General features: G+C 35.0%; 1 protein-coding gene across 1 annotated transcript in view; it reads left to right on the top strand.

Annotated features, from left to right (window-relative positions):
* nudcd1 (NudC domain containing 1) overlaps positions 1-17480 on the top strand; it is a 72195-nt gene that overhangs the window by 31623 nt on the left and 23092 nt on the right. Inside the window, exons 7-8 of the mRNA XM_055017698.1 lie at positions 10694-10835; positions 12728-12853. Coding sequence (XP_054873673.1) covers positions 10694-10835; positions 12728-12853 — 268 coding nt within the window. The remainder of the gene's footprint in view (positions 1-10693; positions 10836-12727; positions 12854-17480) is intronic.

Below are 17480 nucleotides of genomic sequence, written 5' to 3' on the forward strand. Positions count from 1 at the left end.
CAACCAATGAAGTATCAATATTTTTGCATTAAAGGATTCTTTTAGTTAGTTTTTTTTTTTTTGTTTTTTTTTTTTTTAATTTAGCTGTTGACTGACATAGAATGCAATGTTTGCCGTTTGACCAGTTTGAGGTCCATAGTTAAATCACAAATGGTCTCAAAATCTCTCTGTACTGGTCACAAAAAAGCACAAATTTGTATAAGTTGCATCAAAATTGACTGTAGCTCCACAAATTAAACACATTAATCTCAGCCAGGGTTGCAGCTACCAGTGATGTTTTGTGTTTAAAAAAAAAAATTATCATCAATTCATCTTTAAATTTTTGTTTTTAGTTCCAAATCACATGCTTACCAGAAGTCCAAATTGGCAGCTTATTCCAAATTGGTAATTTAAAGCAGAGAAAAGCAGCAATTAGTCACATGTGAGTAACTCGAACCAATGAAATCTTTGCATTTTGGCACAGAAAGAACCTTTAATTAGTTTTTATAGGACTGTTTTTTTAGCTAGTGTCTGATACCAAATGCAGTATTTGATGTTTGCTCCAGTTTGAGCTCCATTGTAAAATCAGAAATGGTCACAGAAACAACTGTAACACTGGACTTGATGTTTAAAGTGCCATATCATGGGGTCTTGGACATGCAGTGTTGCAAAAGTTTGCAGAAGTCTCAGTGTTTTCTGCACCACATACTGTAAATAACCTGCACCCCGTGAATCTCAGAATCAACCTCTTCTTCATGAATGTGTGAAATATTAATTATGTTCAGGATTCATGCTCCACTGCAGGGATTTAATAGATTTTAAAGGCCTGAAACGTGCTAAAAGCTTGGATGTTGAGTGAGATACGCTTAACCTGAACTACTTTTGAATCTATGTGGAATCTTCTACTAACATAGAACCAGTTTTCAGGCCCAGTACATCTCCTCTGCTTCCACGTCCAGCTTTATGTGCTGTTCCTGTAGTGGAAAATATTCTCCCTCTGTAAAGAAGTTCAGGCCTTGAGAAGATGGAAATGGAAAATACTTTGAACATTGTGAAAGCGACCCAGAAGCAGAGTGAGAGAGAGAATGCACTGACAGAGGAGAAAACATCTCCGTCATTTCTTTTGTCCGCAGCACTGAATTGCATTATGTGGGATATTTTTTGACACTGATCAACTGATGGGCGTCTCCAGCATCGTCAGGGTCAGCGCCTCCTGCTGAGGCTCTCAAGGCAAATTGCTGCGAGGTAACGAGCCGCCGGGCCCAGAGTGATTCATGAAGTCTTGTTTATTAAATCAACGCTGCTGGGGATGAGGCACCTTGCCGGGAAAAAAAGGAAAATGGGACAAACTCCTGCAGCCAAGCCTCCAAAACATCTCCGAATCAGAGACTAAGTTGTGCTGTTTTCTGCAGAGCGCTGTTGATCTTCTGGGGATATTTTTAGTCAGGGAAGTAAAGATGGTCACTTAAGACCTGTGGCCAAGTAGCTGGAGGAAAAATTGAGATTAATAAAGGAGACCAACAGACTAGATATAGAATTGTTGTACATTTGCAGGAAAAATAACTTGCTTTTTTTGTTGCAGTAAAGTTAACTTTTACAGACATTTCAGTTTGTAATGGATCTAAAATTGCAGAGTAAAGTGAACAAGAAAAGTGCAAACTCATTTTTTCTTTCTGTGATGTTTTTGGACCAATATTGGTGCCAAAATGTGGAAATCTGTATTCCAAACAGCTTTACATAACTTGAAGTCTGTGGATTATGTGGTTGGTTCATGCAGCAGCTCAAGTTCAGACTTGGTTTGAAAAAGTCATTTTGCTGTTGAGTGTTTATTCAGAAACGAAGCCAACGCCTTCGGATGCCATAACGGAGAAGAATTCATGTCTGAAAGAAGATTCATATTAAACTGAAGATGCTGGTGCTCCAACTGTCTGAAGAGCAGAAATATGGATTTTCTCATGGTCGTGGAACATCTCTTTCAGCAAACCTCGACTACATCCGCTGTAATTCAGTGCTGCGAAACACTAATGTATGAAAAAGCAGAGGGTCCTGCAAGCGTTTCACAAGATCCATTGATCCAGTGTGAGTTGAGTCACATCCTCCCCTTTAAGAGCTTTTGTACGTCTCCATCTCTGCCTCCTGCTTCTTCAGTACGAGTCCTCCAATGCTCTATTCACTGTGAAAACACGTTACATAGTCTGTTTGTTAGTTTGCTGATGGGCCTTGGTAATGCTGAAGGCTCCAGCGTCTGTGTTGTTGCATCCAGGGAGAAAAAAAAAATCTAAAAATACCATGGTTTGGACAGACGTGGACGTGAACATCCGTCCTTTTATTTCTTTAAGCTCAGGCCTGCTTATCTACCGTCGATCTTCTTTGTGTTTGCTACATACGTCTAGATGACATTTTACACTCTGAATGTCTCGCAGAAATCCCACCTTCCTCCTGAGTTTTCCCAGATACACAAAGGGCATTATAGCAACCAAACAAAACACATGATTTAGATGGAAATCTAACAGTTGAATGTGATTGCAGAAAAATGAAAGTCCTTCTGTTTACATTGCTTTTTCCACTCCAGCAGGTTTTACTCCTCACCAACAGACGGCTGAAGCACTTTGCTGCTTTCCTGTGTCCGGAAGTGAATTAAGAAGCTGTCTTTTGTATGTTTTCCATCCTAATATGGACCTGTTTTATAACATCCTGCAGCACGATGCAGAGGAAAAATGGAAAAATGAGGCCGGCACGTGAAGGACCACATTCACTTTCTTAGAATAATTAAAGCTTATTGACTAAAACACATAAAATACAGCTTGTTAAAATGAAATAAGTCAAATAAATAAACAAATTCTACAAGTTTTTTAGAATAATTAAAGATGACAGAATAAAAAACATAAAATACAGCTTGATAAAGTTAAATGAATAAAATAAATAAATAAATTCTACGTTTTTTTTAGAGTAGTTAAAGCTGTTTGACTAAAACATTGGCAAATGATAAAATGTCAGAAAAATAAAACTTGTGAAAGTTAAAGTATACAATAACATGTAATTAAGAATTAAAATTTAGTGAATTAATGTACAGACAAGTTTAATTAAAATACTAATAGTTTAGACCAGACTTTATAAAATACAACTGAATTATAAAAACCCATAGAAATTGGGGGAAATGACTGTAAACACGGCTACATTTGACTTTCCATTTCATTTATTCTGTCTCCATGTCGGGGATCATTTATGAAGAAGTAATTAATCAAGTCACTGCTGTTGTTCAGTATAAATTCTTACAATCCTGCTGCTGTCTGATGCTGCAGTTATTTATTAAAGTCAGTGGAAAAACTCCGACAAACATCTGGAAGCAACAAACAGAACTTCAGTTCATTTAGAATGGAGTGAGTCTCATTAAGCTAACCTCTTACGGACTCATTGCATTGCAGTCAAGTTAAATTTTTATGGATGTTTTAGTTCGTAATAATGTGAATTTGTAGAGTTAAGAGAAGGAGAAAGGTGCCAAATGTGTTTCTTGAGCTCTCTGTGATGTTTTTGGGTTCTCTCAAAATGTAGAAAAACCTTCCACAAATTGCTTCACAGCACAATGTGGTTGCAGTTTGCACCTAAAGAGCAAGAAAAGCACTCAGCGATCACAGAACTCTGCCCATGCTGCTCAGTCATTTTATCATTTCCGACAACTGAAATCTTGAAAAATGTCATGGCAGAAATCACAGCAACAGAATGCATCCATTTAATATAGATGTACCCACAAACAAAGTGACGTTGTGCTGAGCACAGGCGTGTTTTATGCATGTGTACATTATGTACGGATACTGAATCACATGACCTAAATATGTAGCTGGCGGCAGGAATTGATGGGACTCAGAAACACCTCCACAATTTAATCAATTGTTTCTTGTATCATTTACAATGGATAAGTCAGGATAAGTTCACAATGGTGGATTTGTAGTAGGATCACAATCATGTGATCGCCAGCAGGCAGCTGATGTAGTGTTCACTTGTTGTCATGGTTACAGTGACGCCGTGCTGCTATCTGGCAATGATACAGAAATCTTTAACAAATCTGTGGATCCAGACTATAAGCAGCATCACTGTTAAAATCTAATCACTTGGTCCTTGTGTCATTTCTGATCTTCCCTGAAAATTTCACCCGAATCCGTTCATCCAAGTCCATTTTTGAGTAATGTTGCTAACAGACGGATAGACAGACAAACGCCAATCATCGCAGAACTCCGCAGAAGATCCGCCTCCTTGACGGAGTTAAAATGAAAGTCCTACTGTTTGCATTGAGCATCTTATTTACTCCTCACTGACAGACGGCTGAAGCTTTGCTGCTTTCTCATGTCCGGAAGTGAATTAAGAAGCTGCCTTTTGTATGTTTTCTATCCTAATATGGGCCTGTTTTATAACATCCTGCAGCACGATGCAGAGGAAAAATGGAAAAATGAGGCTGTCACGTGAAGGACCATGAGATTGAAGCTACAGCCTGCAAATGACAAAACGTGGTGGTATTTAAAAAACATGACTTTTATGCCTTAATTTTTTTAAAAAATCTGTTGGTTGAAGACAAAACCAAAGTAATTAAACTCATGAGGTGTAATGTGATGCATTTCAATTCAATTCAATTCAGTTTTATTTATATAGCGCCAATTACAGTCAAATTGTCTCGAGACGCTTTACAGAACCCATATGCCTGACCCCCAGAACAAGCCAAAAGGTGACAGTGGCAGGAAAACACCCTTTTAACAGGGAAAAAAACCTCGAGCAGAACCCGGCTCTAATGTGGGGGACCCATCTGCTGCTGGCCGGGCGGGTTGAGAGGGACAGAAGAGGAGAAGATTTCTGGATACAAGTTGAAAAAATAGTCCAATTTGTTTAATTCTGATGCCAAAAGGTTCTTACTGAATCTTTTTTTTTTTTTTTATTTTACTTTGTAAAAGACATTTAAGTTGCAGGCTTTTCAGTTTCCATTCAGTGTGGTTTACTGGCTTGAATATGAGGTGAACAATGTGCCAAAGCATCAAGGACAGTCTCTTTCAAAAACACGGTGAGAAAACTCAAAAGAAAAAAGAAATGCAGTTTATTAAGTAAAATGAAAAAGTAAATATGAGGATGAAAAGAGAAAAGAGTATGGCAAAAAAAGAAGATAAAACAGCAGATGTGCATGGTTATGTGTGTGTTCCCTCTATGCATAATAGGTTGTCAAGATAATCGTTATATTCAGTGATGTTTTAATTATACGTCCCTCAGCTGCTGGTCGCTACGCTGCATTGTTGTCTAGTTCTGTGAAGTTTGGGATTATCAAGTCAAACTTCTGAAAGTCTTCCTGTCTTTTAACGTAAGTTACAAAAACAACCACGTTTGAGGTGTATGGGGTTTTTAAGAAGAAGAAGAAGAAGGTTGTTTAAATCCAATTACAGAATCGGTATTACAATAACACAAATGCACAACTTTTAAGATAAAAACACACCAGATATCATCACTTTACAGCTGTGAACACTGTTCCAAGAGAAGAAATGAGCCAACCAATCACATTTAGCCAATTTCAGGACAATAACACAGTTAAACTTCTGTGGTTATCATGAAAACAGTTAAAGCTCAGCAACTAAATGGGCAAATTTTTGTCCCTTATAATTTAGTCAATATTGATATTTAAAATTACAGCCTTTTCACAATTTAGACCTAATTATTGACCCAGAATGCCTGATAGATGACATGATAAAGCAAAAATAATTGTTTCTCTCTGGGCTAAGCGCACATATGCTAACATATTTGCTATAGAACGAGGAAGCTAATGTTATTCAAATCCCATTCTGATGTATTCCTGCTTTTTCTTGAATTCATGGAGGCTGATCCTCATTAGCATCATTCAGTGCGACGCTGAGAGTCGGTAAATAGCCTCTCCTTTTGTGTGGTGTCGAACCCTCCGGTGCAGTCCGGTCAAGTGTGTGGATCTCAATAGACGGACTGAATTACATTATGCAGAAAACACACCTGCAGCCTTAGAGCAGGATGCTTCAGTAATCATGGCTAGCCACATAGAAATCATTAACAAATGCATTTCAGCAGCGAAAAAACTGCAAAGTTCCAATTTGATTCGAATATGAGGGTCAATATTTATTAAAGTCACTCTCTGGTTGCTAATTTAACCCCAAAAAAATCATCTTTTTCTGTCAATGTTACATATTTAGAAGTTTTTTCCTATGAAAATAACACCTACCTGCTTCAAAATGTCTTCAATGTAAGTCTCCACAGGAATTTTGTCCAAAAATTTTTTTTCCATTCAGGCCCAAAATCAATTATTGGTCATCAAGGAGGCGTCTGGAACTGATATAACTGGCAAAAGAAATGAAAATGTTGGTGCCAAAACTTAGAAAAACCAACATTTAACCACAAAACTTTGCAGAAACAAGCTTTTTTTCTGTATCAGTTTTGCATGCTTTATTCAGTTTTTTTTTATATTATTATTAATGAATGAAAAATAAGTGTTCATCCTCTGAGGAGCATGAATTAGCTTGGACTTCAAGGTTTTTACACACATTACATGTTTTACAGGGGCTCTTCTGTATTTTTTCTCATGAATTGTAATATTTGAGTAATTTAGCTACTGGTTTGAACCAAAAAACGATTATGAAGAATAATTATACCAATAACTGCACCTTCTAAGACTCAGAATTAGTTCCTTAAATTTACAAAACTACGGGTGTCATCTAACTAAACTGAACATTCGAGGTCGAAATTTGATATCAAAAGTGATGCAACTATTATTTTTTGCAATTGTTAGACCAGGTGTGTCAAAAACATTTCAGTTCAGGGGCGACATTCTGCCCAGTTTGATCTCAAGTGGTGCAACAATATTATGCCTCAGTTTATCATTTACACGTTACAACTTAAAGATCATTCAGTGTCTACAAAGGCACAAAACATTTAGTCACAGGTATCTGGAACTGAATGAGTTAGTATTTTACTTTTAAAAAGACAAAGAACAACAAACACAAGACAAAATATTACAAAAATAAAACATAAGTGGCAAAATGACAAAAAAATGAGAGAAACAAAATAAAACTAAACAAAAAAGATTGATAAACAGCACAAATGAGACAAAAAAAATGACAAAAGCATGAAACAAAATGACAAAAATGATACACAAAACAGTCAATAAAGCAAAAGACAAAAACACAAGCGAAACAAAAAGGAAACACAAAACGAAAAAAACATGAGACAAACGATAAAAACCTGGCATAAAGACAAAACAACAAAAACAAGACAAAATATTTCAAAAATGAGACACAAAATGACAAAAGAACAATGAACAATCTAGTATTTTACTTGATGATCAAAACAACTTGTCATGGTCTAGAAATTATTTAAAATTTATAGTTTTATAAATTTACAGTTTGCAGTTAATGTCTTCTCTGGAATTTTTACACTTTACAAAGTCGACCTGCGGGCCTGATTGGACTCTCTGGAGGGCCGGCTTTGGCCCGCGGGCCGCATGTTTGACACCCCTGTGTTTGACTAAAAACAAATTGTTTATTACAGCTATTTTCTCATTCGGTTGGTTATTTTCTTATTGATTAACCAGCAGTCTAAAACCCTGAATATTCACTTCGACATCCAGCCCATTTTATGGAATTTTCTTAATTAATTTACCAAAATAGAAAAGCTTTTGATGGACAAATTTTGAGGCCAAAATGCATAAATGAAACGTCACTTGAAAGGTAAAATATTATAAATTCTGAAAATATGCTTGATTAGCATTTGACTATAACAAGCTTACAGGGCCATGAAAAAATATTTGCCCCCCTATAGAAATGTTCCACATCATCAATATAATATTTAAAATTATTGAATATTAGACAGAAATAACCCACAAAACACAAAATCAAGTTTTTAAAACTTTTATTGAAAACCTGTGAAAAAGTAATTACCCCCTGAACTTAATAACTGGTTGGGGTCATTGGGTAGATTGGTAGCTCAGGGGGCAATTACTTTTTCACATTGGGCACGATGGACTGGACAGTGTTTTTCCTTCAGTAAATGAAACCATCATTTGAAAACTGCACGTTGTGTTTTCTTGGGTTATATTTGTCTAATGTTAATTAGATTTAATTTGATAATTGGTTGCCAAAATAGAAGATCTCTGACGGGGGGCAAATATTTTCCACGACCCTGTAAATGCTGCTGAATTGGAGGCTGTTGAGAAGTTTTTTTAATAGTTTAGAAATATAAAGCAGGTTTGTTGTGGCTAAAAAAAATAAAAATAACTTGGTTGAAAATCAGTATTTTTCAGTTGGTTGTCTGATGAAATGTTTTCTATTTCTGCCAAGAAGGAACAGATCTGTTATAGCGAAGAGAATTCCCAAAAGATTTGATTAGACCAAGAATATAACTAAAACTTATGAGCTTTGCTGCTATATCTTTATTTTTATCTAAACTCTGTCTCACTCTGCTGATGTTTTCTTGTTATTTTGCACCGTTTCCCCTCTGTAAGATGCATTTTATTATTTTAACTGCTAATTTTAGCCCATTTATTGAAGTTTTTAATATGAATCTCTTGTTTTACATGTGATGGTACTTGGCACTTTTGGTCCAATGTGTGTGTTTGTTTGAGTGTAAAAACGTTAAAATATTCCCAAAAAAAGGCAAATTATCACATCAGAGACGCTGAATCTTAAGTTGAGCAGGTTTTTATCACAGCTCTAATCAAAACAAACCTAAAAATGATTGAAATCTGCATCTTTTAATTAAAAAACCTGCATTATGCTGAAGTAATTTTGATTAATCATGCTGTAACTCTAGGCTAATGAACATCTTGTTTCAAGGCCGTTCTTGCAGAAAATGTCATTTCGGCGTCTCCTGATGGTAACATTGAAGCTTTTTGGTGTTTTCCTCCTCCATTTATTCTACAGCACAGCTTCAGACGCTCCTCAGCGCCTCCTGAGGAACATCATTTGAGTGAAACCTGATCGGTTGCAGCTCTGCGAGGCTGAATAACCCTCCAGGTCCTGATGTGACCTTCGTCATCAGCGCTGCAGTTTTAGCTAAGCTGCTCCTGATTGGACGCTTTCTGTCTCATTGCTTCGTTCTCGTCCGAAGTTTATAAAAAATCAAGCTCTCGGGCGATTTCTGAAATAGTAGGATCAGATCTTTTAGCTTTTGTTGGCTTGAAGCATTGAGTAATTTAAGAAAACAGAGATGCAGCCAGCCTGTCTGTGAGCTGCTTCAGCTTTATTATTTCCACGTATAAGACTGATTCATCGTCGTCTGTGCAGCTGAGGAGGTCCATGAGTTGAATGCTCACTGAAAGATCAGCTTTGGATTTTAAAGATTTTTTTTCTAGTAGTATTTTTGCGGGGGTTTTTTTGTTGATATTTTAAGATTGTTTTAAGAATATTTTTTAGTTTTTCTAATAGTATTTTTAGATTTTTTTTGTTGAATTTATAATTTTTTTTTCCAATTATATAAATTTGTTACATTTATAAAAGAAATATAAGATAATATTCTTTTCTTTTTCAGTATTTGTTTAAAAATATGTATTCTCATTTTTATTTCTTGCCAATAGTTTATTTATTTATATTGTTTTTAGATATGTATCATGGTCTTCATTCCTCAATAGTGCTTTTTTTTATATTTATCGTTGAATACTTAGGATAATTTCTGTGTCTAACAGTAGTGATTCTTCTTTTTTTTTACATTTTTGTTGAATTTTAAAGACATTTTTAAATTTTTCTAATAATATTTTTACATTTTTTGTTGAATTTTAAAGATATATTTTAATTTTTAATGATTTTTTTTCACATTTTTGTTGAATTTTTGAGATTTTTAAAAAATAATCTAATAGTGTTTTTAAACTTTTTGTTGAATTTTTCAGATTTTTGTCCAATAATGTTTTTTACATTTATAAAAGAATATTTCAGATAATATTGTTTTCTTTTTTTAAATATGTATTTTATTTCTTGCCAATAGTTTATTTATATTTTTTGGCTATGTGTTATCGTCTTTTCTTGCCAGTGGTGCATTTTTTGTGTTTATTGTTGAATATTTAAGATAATTTCTTTGTCTCAGCAGTAGTGGAGTTTTTTTTCATTGTTTTTACATTTTTGTTGAGTTTTTAAGATAATTTTTTTACTGTACTATTTTTACATGTTTTTTTTTGTCAAATTTTTCAAGTTGGTATTTTTCTAATAGTATTTTCCTTTTTTAAAAAAACAAAATCTAAAGATATTTGGTATTTTTTCTAAAAGTATCTTTACATTGTTGTTGAATTCTTAATATATAGTTTATTTTTTCTAATACTATTTTTTGTTGTTACATTTAAAGATATTTGGTATTTTTTCTAATTGTGTTTTTACATTTTTGTTGAAGTCTTAAGATTTTTTTAAATTTTTTGCAATAGCATTTTTACATTTCTTTCGAATTTTTAAAAAAGTTATATTTTAAAGATATTTTGTATCATTTTTCTAATAGTATTTTCTTTTACATTTTTGTTGAATTTTTAAGATTTTTTTCCAATACTATATATATTTTACATTTTTGTTGGGCTTTTGTTGGCTTGAAGCATTGAGTGATTTAAGAAAACAGACAGAGATGCAACCTTTCTGTCTCTGTGCTACTTCAGCTTTATTATTTCCATATATATGACTGATTCATCGTCGTCTGTGCCGCTGAGGAGGTCGATGAGTTTATTTGTTGTTGTGTTTTCTGTCCTCAGCCTGGAGGTGACCCTGCAGAAGCGCAGTGAGGGACCCTTGTGGTCGGAGCTGGTGATGGGCGACAGGAGAGGACAATATGTGAGTGATGAACAAGCTGCCCTCATCCACGAGAGACTGACACACCTGACCTCAGAAGACCTGGTGAGGCTGTTTTTTCACTTTATCTGATGAGCACAGGGTTCAACATGAAGGAAAATCTTTTATCTCTTTTTATTACATTTCTGTTCAATATGTAGGATCATTTTCGATTCTAGTCAAAGCATTTTTTTATATATTTTTTTTGCATGTTTTTAATTCATATTTAAGCCATTTTTCCCTTTTTTTACATTTATTAAATAATATTTCAAATAATATTCTCTTCTTTCCAATACTTTTTAAAAACATTTTTTAAAATGTGTTATGATTTTCATTTCTTGCCAATCCTGCATTTTTTATGTTTGTTGCTGAATAATTAAGATCATTCTGTGTCTAGGCAGCAGTGTTTGTTTTTAAAAAAATATATATTTTTTTTCACATTTTTATTGAATTTTTAAGATCAATTCCTCCTTTTTTTCTTTTATATTTTTGTTAAATTTTAAAGATATTTTTTATTTTTTCTGATAATATTTAAATTTTTCTGTGGTATATTTAAGATATTAAAAAATATCCAATAGTATAGTTTTTCTTTTACATTTTTGTTAGAATTTTTTTATTTTAGTTTCTTGCATTAAAAAAGCAACAGTGCTTGCCAATAATGCATTTATTTACATTGGTAAATAAATAAATAAAATCATTGTTTTTCACATTTATTGTTAAATGATTTGAATTATTTTAGTTTCTTTCCAATGCTGCATTTTTACATTTATAGTTGAATATTTAAGATAATATTGTTCTTTCCAGTATTTTTTTTATTTTTTAAAACAGGTATAATTTTTATTTCTTACTAATAGTATTTTTAATAACTAAGAAATACATATGATTCTCATTCCTTGAAAAAAATGCATTTTTTTTATTGCTGAATATTTATGATCGTTTCTGTGTCTCAGCAGTTGTGATTTTTAAAATGTTTTATTGAATTAAGATTTTTTTCCCTAATATCTTTTTTTGCTAAATTTTAAATCTTGTTTTTATTAATACTTAAGTTTTTTCTAGTATATATATATATATATATATATATATATATATATATATATATATATATATATATATATATATATATATATATATATATATATATATATAAAATATTTATTTTTTAAGTAAAAAATATTTGTATTATGGCTTTCATTCCTTGTCAGTAGTGCATATTTCCTGTTTATTGTTGAATATTTAAGATTGTTTCTGTGTCTAGGCAGTAATGTTTTTTTCACTTTTTTTGAGATATTTTTTCTTATAGTATTTTTTTTTTACATTTTCATGGAATTGTCAATTTTTGCCCTCAACAATATCCTTTTTTTTTCTTTTTTTGTTTAGAATTTCAAATATATTTTTTTCAAAAATCTTGTTTTTGCTTTGTTCTTTTTTTTTTTTTTTTTTTACATTTTTTTGTTGAATTTTTAGGATATTTAATTTTATTTCCAGAATTTGTTTTTACATTAGTGTTATCTATTAGGATCATTTTTATTTCCTTGCACTCAACAAAAAATCAGTGCTTGACATTAGTGCATTTATTTCTATTTCTTTTTCACATTTATTGTTAAACAAATAGGAATATTTTATTTTTTAATTTCCGTTACATTTCTAGTTGAATATTTAAGATAATTTTTTACTCTGGCCTGGGTTGGAGGTTTTCTCGTGACCTCTCGTGTACTTCTTTTTGAAGTCGCCTCCTCTCCTCTGAGACTTCCCTCATCTCAGCTACTTCCCTCTCCAGCTGCTCTGAGCCCACTCCCTCCCGACGACTCGAACGCATCGTTTCCAGAGTCGCTTCCTCCTCTCCACTCTCGCCCTTTTTTAGAATCACCCGGGGCCACTCGTTGCAAATCAGGCCTTTTCCATGTTAATAAATGCAACATGAACGTAACTGTGTCGTGTTTCTCCTCCTTCCTGTCCAGAATGGAAACGGCGACAGGGACAAGCCCCCTTGTAACTCTCAGGAGCTGGAGGACTGTGATGGGTTTCCAGAAGACAGCTCCAGCCTCACACACTTCGATGAAGCATCACTCAAGCCCACTCAGGTGGTGAGTAACTCCTCTCTCCTTCACTCTCACTAAACACTCTGATCCGCCAGCATTCAGGTCCGAGTCCTCCTGTTTAACATCTTCAGGTGTTTCTGTCGCCTCTTTCCATCCCTCATTAACCTCAAGTGCGCCATCGGGCCACCTGATGCTCGCCGCCTTGATGAGGCCATGTTTTTTATTCCCTGCTGAGAAAGCGGGAGCTGGTGCTGCCCTTTAACAAGCCACTCAACCAGACATCTCCACAAAGACGCATTAACAAAGAACAGACACCTCCTTCACCGCTCGTCCTCGTGGATAGAATAGTAAGAAGCTCGCAGGTATTTTTCACAAAGGGTGTCGTCACGGAGGAGCAGCAGGTGTTTAGAGGAAGAGGTCAGATCTCCTATGATGCATCGAAGTACAGATTTGCTTTCTGATGTCCAGTTCTTTTTTCATATTGTTGTGCAGGTTGCAGCTGAGTCACAGATCAGCTCTTTACTCTCTATGAGGCGTTGTGTTTAGAGAGATTGATGCTATCTCTGCGTTGAATAAAAAAGAAAAAGCTCTGCATCAATAAGCCGCCTTTGCTTAAAAAACCTTTTGAAATGGAACAGGTTTTCTTCTGGGGATTTTTAAAGGCCAAGTCAACACTTTGGAAGGTGTACAAACCTTCAGGCGCTTTTCTGTTGGAGGTTTAGATCTGAAGGTGTGCACCTTTTCTATTGACACCACTTTAAATTAGCATAGAGTCGAGGTTTAGGCTACTTTTTCCAAACAAAAAGCATCAAGTGTCAACAGATGTGTCTAAAATAAAATAAAATAAAAGAGACAGATTTGTTTTTCGTTCATCTGATCAGGTGCAGCCAATATTTGCACGACTATAGGAGGGTCTAAAACACCCTTGTGGACACGTACCATAACAGCAGAAATTATGCTTACTATTTTCACTGTTGTTTGTTGATCCACTGGTTAATTAGCACAAAACTAAAGGGTCATTTAAAGCAGGGGTCACTAACTGTGGTCTGGATCTGGACCAAGACGCCGTCTGATACGGACCCGGACCTGTAATCAGTAAATTGCAATGGGATTTTAAAGTTGACAGGTTGCTTCTATTTTACTGCCGCAGCTTTTCCAGTGTTTACGGCATTGGTTATTAGCTCAGGTAACACACTGACCAATCACGTACAAATTCAGCCATCCTACGTGACGCTACTGTGAAAAATAAGTAAAGCAACGCTGAGAGGAAGAAGCTTTCTCAGCTATGAACATAATCAAAACTAAATGTTCCAGACTAATCTATGAGCTCCAAATGTGTTTGAGAACGACCCTGACAACATTCAGGCCACGATTTAAAATACTGGCAGGACAAGCTGCAGCTCAGTTCTCCCATTAAGCAGCAGAGGCGGTGTGATATAAGACAGGAAAAAAAATGTAAGTCTTCAATTGTTTACATTTTTAGGTATTATTAAGTATGTATTTAACTTGGTTCAGGTTATTCAGTCATTTTTTTCAAGTTCTGCACTTTATTAAAGATTTACAGTTATATCAAAAGTTATTCATAAATTTTGTCAAAATGTTTTTGAACCGTACTGAATTTAGTTGATTTGATGGTCAGTTATTGATTACATGTAGATGCTAATAAAACTACTAGGTTACATCAACATATATCACACTAATTCATGTTAGACATTATGATGTTCCGGATTGTTGCTTCAATATATTTTCTCAGACTGGACCTCTTTGAATTTTAGTTGAATACCCCTGATTTAAAGGGATGCTAGGAGCTGATTGCCACACACCTTACGAATGGTTTCTTGACTCTTTTGTCATGGAAATGTGAAAAAATAAAAACAAAATGGCTCTCAGATGTTCTACTAGGGTGTGAGATTACTGTCCCATTTTATAATAGCTTAATGTAACACGTTTGGCTAGCTTGAGGTCGGTTAGCATCATAGAAGTCTCTGTCACAGTGCTCTTTTACTAGCTAAACTCCCACTATTAGTGCTATAGCTAATCTACAATACATGAACTGTGTATTACCTTTAAAAAATGGTACCATGTATAAACAAATGCTAAATATAAAATGACTCAAATCCTAAGATCTTGACAGAAATGTTGAAGTTTTTGGTATCGGCACAAACTTGTGCTCGAATATTGTTTACATCTGTTGTCTCGCGGAAACATGAAAAAAGTTTATCGAAGCTTAACATGTTTGGCTGGCTTGAAGTCGGCTTGCCTCATAAAAGTCTCTGTCACAGTGCTGCTTTACTAGCTAAACTCCCACTACTTGTCAACACAGAAGTTAATACCTTCTCTGGTACTAGAGCTAATCTGTAATACTTAATAAGTGTGTATCACCTAGGAAAATGGTATTGGGTATCAGAGGTGCTTCATATTAAACAAATTGGATACTAAGATCATGATTGGGGCCCATCGCAGAAAGGTTAAAATGATAAAACACTGCAAAAAACAACCATTGTCTCTATGCTCCTTTACTAGCTAAATTCCAAAAATGACCTCTGCTTGCCTACACAGAAGTGCCCACATCCTATAGCCACTATGGTATTAAATTGTAAGAGATATTACAATGAATCCATAATACTTAGAGTGGGTATTATTGAAGAAAGCAGTATTGCGTATTAGTAGATAAAAAATATTAAATGACTTGGATCCTTGGGTCGTGAATGTCCAAGTGACTGATATCGGTACAGACCTGTGCTCAATTAATGTTTACATCTTTTGTCATGCGGAAACATTAAAAAAAGATCCCATAATAGTCGTTGGACGTTTTACTGGGGTGTAGAATCACTTCCTAAGTTGATTCCACCTTAATTCAACATTTGCATGCTGGTCTCATATTGGTCGTTCTCATAGAAGTCTTTGTCACAGTGCTCCTTTTCTAGGATTTTTCTAAAAGACGACATTCATTTCAAACACGTTAAGGGTTTTTGAAGTTCAGAGAGTTAAGATAGAAGAAAGTTTTATTGGTTGTCCAGTGGACAGTTCATCCATTTGGTTCGAAGGCAAAGGGATCAACAAGTTTTTTAGAATTTAATAATTTATCCAAGGCAGACATCAACATCCAAATATCATGACAAGAAATCTACAACTTTAAATTTCACTCAAAATGTGGTTTTATGGTATTGATATTATTGTTCAAGTGCCCAATGATTCAGCTGTTATATTCAGGAGTTATGCAGTTTAATGGTGGAAAATACTTCCTGTGGATGTTCTGTGCTGCAACTCGGTGGTTTATGTCTACGACTGAAAATGCTCTGATGTGAAACCAGATGATGAGAGGACAGAACTGGCTTCCCTGATGAGCTTGTTGTGTCGGTAAATGTTGTAGCTTAAGAGGAAGCAACTCTCATGTTCCCTTTCTCTGTGTTTTAATGTCAGAAACTACCACTACTGTGTATTTGTGCAGCAATCTACCATCTGGATTCGTGTTATCGTCTCTTTTCTCCTGAGAACAGAAGTTAAACATTATTCAGTGACTCTGTTCTCACTGATAGGACCTCGGTCGTGATCACTACCAGTTATCCAGCTGGTCTTATAGGATGAAAACTCAATAAACAGCAGAGGATCAGCAGTCAGAACTTTCAAAATCAAATCAGAGCAAAAATAAAATGCAGGGAATTGCGAGCTGGGCCTTTAGGCTTCAGTTGAAGTGACAGAGTTTGTATCCAGGCAGCCATACAGTGCCGATAAAACATCCCCAACATGGAAATTTTCCGTTTTTATTGCTTTTCTGTGTTGAGGTCAGTTTAATTTGACTGTTTTGTCAAGAATTTACAAGAAAGACTCTTTCATGTCAAAGTGAAAATAGATTTCTACAGAGTAATATCAGTAATTAAATATAGAAAAGTCAAATTTTTATGAAACTTTTTAGCTTAAATCATCACATTTGCAGCCGGTTGTTGCTAGAAATCACACAGTTTGTAAAATATCCTCAAAAACTGAGTGACCGAACAAGAAAGAGACGAGTGAAGGAGGCCACCAAGACACTTATGACTCCTCTGAAGGAGTTAGAAGCTTCAGCATCTGAGATAGGAGAAACTGTTCATACAACTGTTGTCTGTTCTTCACCAGTCAAAACTTCATGAGAAACAAAGAGAAAGACTCTGTTGGAAAAAGTTCATATTGAATCTGGACTAGAGTTCACCAGAAGACATGTGGAGACTCTGAAGTCAACTGGAAGAAGGTTCTTTGGTCTGAGGAGACCAGAATGGACCTTTTTTGTCCATAGATGATATGTTTGGTTAACATCAAACACTGAACTTCATCACAAACATACCATCACCACTGTGAAGCATGGTGGTGGCAGCATGATGATATGAACCATGGTGGTAGCAGCATCATGATATGAAACATGGTAGTGGCAACATGATAGTGGGAAGTATGGTGGCGGCAGCATCATGATGTGAGAATGCTTTTTAGCAGCAGGTCCTGGAAGGATTTTAAAGGTAGAGGGTAAATGAATGCAGCAAAGTCTAGAGAAATCCTGGAGAAAAACCTGATGCAGTCTGAAGAGAACTGAGACTTGGAGAAGATTTGCTTTCCATCAAGACAATGAGCTGAAGCAGACAGCCAAAGATGCACAGAAATTGCTTCAAGACAACAAGAGGAATGTTCTTGAGGCCAAGTC

This window comes from Amphiprion ocellaris, chromosome 15 (assembly GCF_022539595.1).
Source record: "Amphiprion ocellaris isolate individual 3 ecotype Okinawa chromosome 15, ASM2253959v1, whole genome shotgun sequence".
Taxonomy (NCBI): Eukaryota; Metazoa; Chordata; class Actinopteri; family Pomacentridae; genus Amphiprion; species Amphiprion ocellaris.